At 46.5% G+C, this 6,388-nt stretch overlaps 1 protein-coding gene across 3 annotated transcripts in view; it reads right to left on the reverse strand.

Annotated features, from left to right (window-relative positions):
• Nucleotides 1-5,883, reverse strand: part of ARIH1 (ariadne RBR E3 ubiquitin protein ligase 1) — an 83,835-nt gene extending 77,952 nt beyond the window's left edge. For 2 of the 3 annotated variants that reach the window (XM_084781397.1, XM_084781396.1), the window contains exon 1: nucleotides 5,381-5,883. In XM_084781397.1, coding sequence (XP_084637523.1) covers nucleotides 5,381-5,749 — 369 coding nt within the window. In that variant the 5' untranslated portion in view covers nucleotides 5,750-5,883. The remainder of the gene's footprint in view (nucleotides 1-5,380) is intronic. The other variant, XM_084781398.1, reaches the window with a different exon arrangement.
• Between the last annotated feature and the right edge of the window lie 505 nt (nucleotides 5,884-6,388).

Here is a 6,388-nt window from a genome sequence, read left to right on the forward strand (position 1 = left end):
AATCCCAGCACTGGGGGGCAGAGGCAGACAGATCTTTGTGAGTTCTAGGCCAGCCTGGTCTACAAACTCAGACCAGGACAGCCAGGGCTACATAGAGAAACCCTGTCTCGAAAAAACAAAACAAAACAAAACAAAATGTCATATCAACATTTAGCTCATCAGTCAAAAGTTAAGCACAACTATTTTCATTTCAGACAACTATTGCACTTTAGTTTGCAGAAATAATTTTATATGTGCATCTCATTTTATCTCACAAGCTGGAAGATGTGCATTTAAGACATAATAAAACTAGCAAGGCAGCCAGGTGTGGTGGAATATATACATTTGTGAACCCAGCACTCAAGAAGTTGAAGGGGAGGAAAACTAGTTCAAAGCCAGACTGGGCTCAATAAAAAAAAAGAAAGAAAGAAAAAAGAAACTGGTGTTGCATTTACTGTCTCATCTAGAATAAGTGGAAGTATGTGAAGTGGTGACAAACATGATGAACTATATATCAATACGTTAAATAACTCTTGCTAGGAACCTGATGTTTTATACCCACTGCTTCTGCACCATGGATACAAATGTCAAAACATTTATAAAGAGAAATAAACAATGCCTTGTCAAACAGCTTGATTCTTTGTGGACAAACCTTTAAAAACCAACAATAAAATAAATCAACTGGTAATACAATTGTGTCAGTTCATATAAAGACCCAAGAACTACATACAAGAATAAAACATATCTAAAAGGGTCTTTAGGCTAAAACATGGTGATACAGGCCTTTAAACCCACTGCTTAGGAGGCAAAGCCAGGCAGATCTCTGTGAGTTCAAGCCCAGCTTAGTCTACATAGCAAGCTTCAGGAAAGCCAGGGCTACAAAATGAGTCCAAGTCTCACACACACACACACACACACACACACACAAAATAATAATAAAATAAAATAAAATAATAAAATTAAATGAAAAGAAAAGAAAGAAAGCAAGCAAGAAAGAAAAGAAACCAAGATTAAATAAAGGTGCTTTTAATAACCTGTCCTCTTAGCTGGCCATGATACCCTTTAATCTCACCAGAAGCATGGTCTACAGAGCAAGTTCCAGGACAGCCAGAGCTATAGAGATCCAGCAGATCCTCCTGTCTCAGAAATCTAAAAATGAATGAATAAAAGCTTGTCCCCCTGGAATTTAAGCACTCTGCTTACAGTCTTACATTATTCACATTTGTAGCATCTAGAAGCATAATTTCCTAGTACCAAAAAAACAAAAACAAAAACAAAAAACTTATTTGGCTTTCTTTGGTTTACAGATTAAGAAAATAAGTAACAAAAGTATTTTCCAGTTAAGGACAAATTTCAAAATGTTTGCCTACTAGTTTCCCGTCAGACTATTAAGTATGCTGCATGCTGTATACACAAAGACCAGGGGGTCTTAGGTTTCATGCTCAAAGGCAACTAGAAAGACTTAGATATAGAGATGGTTATATTACAAGCTCTTATGGGCTACACACCTTAATCCCTGAACACAGAAGGCAGAGGTCTGTGGATCTCTGTGAGTTCAGGGCCAGCCTGGGCTACAAAGTGAGTCTAGGACAGCCAAGGCTGAGAGAGAGGGAGGGAAGGAGGGCAGAGTGAGGGGGAAGTGGGGGGACAGAGAGGGAGAGAGAAACTGCCCAGGGGGAAGGGTGGGTAACTGTCCAAAATGTCACAGTGCTACCCACTGTAGTGACTTTTAGTTGTAAATTCTTGCTAAGAATCTAGACATTTGCCTTTATACTTAGCTTTTTTAAAAATTAGAAAATTATGGTTAGACATACTGCAGGTTAACTGGAATCAGTATACTAAGCTTTTATTAAAAGAAAAATGTGGGGGGGTGGGAGGGGTGGCGCACGCCTTTAATCCCAGCACTCAGGAGGCAGAGGCAGGGGGATCCCTGTGAGTTCGAGGACAGCCTGGTCTACAAAGCAAGTCCAGGACAGCCAAGGCTACACGGAGAAACCCTGTCTCAAAAAACAAAACAAAACAAAGCCAAAACAAAATGAAATGAGAAAATTGTATGTGAGAGATATTCTGTCAAGTAATTAAAATCAGTAATATCTGAATTGAAGTATGATTTAAAAAAAAAATAAGTCTGAGGGAAAGTGTCAGGAATTAGAGCTATTTTCAGTATTATCTAAATGTCTCAATATTAAGGAAACATTACCTAATATTTCATTATTTTGTGTACTTTTTTCCAAAGCATATTATATATCAAGTCACTCCTGACACTTCCTTTTTAAAAAAAAAGGGGGGGGGGACATAACAAATGACGAAAGAAAAAATCCTACAGATGTTTTAAAACATAACATGGAGCAAAGTTTTAGCCTGAAAACCAGGTATAATATATTTTGTTGTTGGCTTTTTGTTTTGTTTTTTTTTAGGTTTTTCAAGACAGGGTTTCTCTGTGTAGCCTTGGCTGTCCTAGGCTCACTTTGTAGACCAGGCTGGCCTCAAACTCACAGCGATCCACCTGCCTCTGCAGCCTGAGCGCTGGGATTAAAAGTGTGCGCCCCCACATCTGGCTTATTTTTTGTTTTTTAAGTAAATTTCTAAAAGCTGAATGGCCAGAACAGCTAAGTAAAAACTCCCAAGCTGTGTTCTACAATTCCATACTATCCATCAATTTAACTCGCTATCTACTACCGTATCTCATAACACATGAAATGACATTATACAGAATGAAGCTGTATTTTCACTTACCCCTGAATTAAAGCTGAGGAAAAGAACAATTTGGGGGGGGGGGGGAGACACACCTGAACTATCTGATTGCAAAAGTCTATTTGACCATCCCAAAAGAAAAGCTTGTCGCTGAGAATCAGAGGCAACTGGATCTCTGAGATCAAGGCTAAGCCTGGTCTACATAGCTAGAGACCCAGAACAGCCAGAACACATAGACTCTGTCTCAAAAGAAACAAAAAAAGTGCACGCCTGTGATCCCAACACTCAGGGTGGCAGGGGCAGGCAGACTACTGTGAGTCAGAGTCCAGGGCAGCTAAGGCCACAGAGAAACCCAGTCTCAAAACACATACACACACATACACACAATCATTTTCTCATCCAAAAAGTAGTAATAATCAAATGCAGCTTATTCTACTTAGTAGATTACCTCATAAGAATAATTAAGCTATTTATAGTTATTAATGCAGTTATATAGTATGAAAGTGTATGGGTTCAACAAAGGTAAACACCTATTAATATTATGACTTTAAAAAGGAAAACAAAATAAAAAGAGTAGCTAGAAAGATGGTTTAGCAGTGAAAACCACTCACTGTTGTTGCAGAGCAAAGAGTTGTTCTCATCATCTACTTAGGGCAGCTCACAACCAGAGGTCACTACAGCTCCAGGATCCAGCGCCCTCTTCTGGCCTCCTTGGGTATCCACATACCCATACACATACAATTTAAGTCTTAAAAACAACAACAACAACAAACAACAAAAGTAGCTAACTAAAACAGACTGCACCTGTTGTGGGTAGCAGTGGCATGCATGGCACATTTGTAATCCTAGCACCCAAGAAGCTGAGGAGAGACCATCACTTGAACCCAGGAGCTGACCAGTCTGGGCAACACAGGGGATTTCCATCTCAAAACAAAACACCACAGCCAGGTATCATGGCGCATGCCTTTAATCCCAGCACTGGGAGGCAGAGGCAGGTGAGTTCAAGGCCAGCCTGGTCTACAGAGAGAGTTCAAGGACAGCAAAACTACAGAGAAACCCTGTCTCTAAAAACAAAAACCAACCAACCAAACAAACAAAAACAGTAAAACAACAACAGAAAAAAAAAAAGAAAAAAAGAAAGAAAGCTCTCAATGAATTGTGTAAGAACTAAATTAGAGCAGTTAAACTTATCTGTCTTCTATATTCCTCCTATTTATTTCTGAGACGACATTATAATGAAACTTGAGATTTCCACTAACAGCACTAGATGAGATTTTTTTCCATCCTTCCAAACAAATTCTTTAATGCGAAGATGGTTTAATCTGCAAAAACGGTGCCTACTGGACGAGACCATAAACATGTTAACAGAAAGTCAGCAAGTAGGCAGTGACACTGATAATCTGTTCGTTGCCATTAAGCCAACCCATTTTAAAATTAAAAACAAAGTAACATGCTTGAAAACAAGAGTAATTTCTTGTTCCTATGTACTTTCCTATGTAACTACTGTTTTCTAAAAGTAAAGCTAAATCAAGATTTCATTTTCATTTTTCCCCCAATACTAAGGATTGAATCTAGAGCCTCGAACATGCTAGTCTTATGCTCTACCGCTGAGCTGTAACCTTGGTTTAGACAGAGTCTCACCAAGCTGCCCAGGACAGCCTTGAGCTCACTCTAGTCCAAGCAGAACTTAATTAAACCTGCCATCCATCTGCCTCGGCCTCCTAAGTAGCTGAAATTTCAGACTTTCACAACATGGTGGAGTGTCATTTTATTTTTCAATCATATCCCATTAGTAGTGACAACCAATTGAAACTTATTTCCTACAGTTCAAATGTACCATACATATATGGTATTAAATGAGATGCAGTTACTGACTTGAAGCAAGCCTAACTATCTGTGCACAAAACAGAAATCTTCAGAGGAAGTTCAGAAGCTGAAAGACTCTACTTTTTAACTCACAATAGTTGTGTTCAATTAGACAATACTGCATCTTGTTGCTAAAGCTGCAAGGGTGGCTAGGCAAACAACAGCTTCCATCAAATTACATGCTACTAGTGGTAGCAGCAGTTAGGTACCAAACAGAAAGGACCAAAGAAAAGAAAGGAAGGAAGGAAGGAAGAAAAAGGAGAGAGAAATTAAGAAAAAAGCAGGCAACAAGCCTCACCATCAGAAAATAAGGCCCATCAACACCTCTTCCGAGAACTAGTTCCCTTCCCCCACCTCTAAGTAGCCACTTAAGACTGCCAAGGAGATCCATTTCTTTATTAGCCAGTGCCCACTTGGGGCAATCATACACCAAAGCTGCTCTGAAGAGCCTGCCCTAATCCCGTCTGAAACTGCTCAAGAGACTCCAGGGCTAGGATAAGCCTCGGGAAAAGGGCCTGATTCTTGCTGACACCTCTTGCACACTCACCCCCTCACCCCTCCTCCAAACCGACCCCGCGAGCCCATCCTCCGGCCAGAGGAAGAACTCCCAGGCCGTGGTCATGCAGGACCTGCCGGCCATAGCCGCTCAGGCAGCCCCAGGCCTCCGCCATGCCAGGACTCCGGGAAGCACCGCCCAAGCGCACCTCCCGACCGGCAGGCGAGGCGGACAGGCCTGGGGACGAGCCAGGCCTAGGCCTGCTCCTCCGCGCCGCGCGAGCCGCCGCCTGGGTCCGCTCCCCATACCGGCCCCGGGGCCAAACGGCGTGGCTGGGCCCCTCACCTGGATGACCTCGTTGACCTCCCGGATACATTCCACCATGTGCTGCAGGATCTGCTCGGCCGTGAGCACCTCGTAGCGGTAATCATCCTCCTGCTCGTGTCCCGGGCCGCCGCCGCCGCCACCGCCGCCGCCACCGCCTCCGGGACCCAGAGCGCTGCCGCCGCCGCCGCCCGTCTCCCCACACAGCAGTCCGTCCCGCTCCCCGCCGACGCCCAGCCCGGGCTCCACCAGCTCCACCTCGCCCAGATCCAGGTTATCATCGTCCGGCTCGTCCTCGTCGTCGTCCTCCTCCTCCTCGGCGCCGCTGTCCTCCTCGCTGCACTCCTCGTCCTCGTCGAACTCGTAGTTGTAGCCCTCGTCCGAGTCCATGGCGCGACGCGCGCGGGCCCGGCGGACGCTGGCCGCGGCGCGGAGAGGGCGGGGACGCCGAGGCCCCGGCTCTCGCTCCGGCTCCGGCTGCCGTCCGGACGCAGGCCTGGTTCCGGCCCCGTGGGCCGCGGCTGCTCCCCGGGTGAGGCGGTTAGAGGCGAGCGGCGGCGGCGGCGGCGGCCGGGAGGGCGCGGAGGAGGGCGGGAGGGAGCGCGGGGGCCGCTTGCTGCCCGCCTCAATCAGACGCCGCTCCGCTCCGGCCTCGGACGGAAAACAGTCCCCAGCGCCACCTCCGCGGCCGCTGCTACCGCTACTGAGCCAACAAAGGGGCGTGCGTCACCGCGCCGCGCTGCGTCATCGCGTCGGCCCCCTGTACGTCACGGCGCCACGCCCCTCGGCCCCTGCGTAGTCTGCGGGGAGACCCCACGGCCGGGACAGAGGAAGACGGGAACGCGGTCCCGCGGCGGTGGCTGGCCGGTCTGGACTGAGAACCTGTAGGTCCTTGATGTGAAGAGGCTGAGGCCTTCCGGTCGTGGGGAGGAGCCCGGGGAGCGCCCAAGCGAAGCTTTTCGCCACGGGCCTTCCTCGCTTCCGGCCTTCACTGGCACTTCTCGCCCGCCCTGGCTAGTTCCGGGAAGC

This window comes from Acomys minous (genome assembly GCF_964271855.1).
Source record: "Acomys minous genome assembly, chromosome: 5".
NCBI classification, from domain to species: Eukaryota; Metazoa; Chordata; class Mammalia; order Rodentia; family Muridae; genus Acomys; species Acomys minous.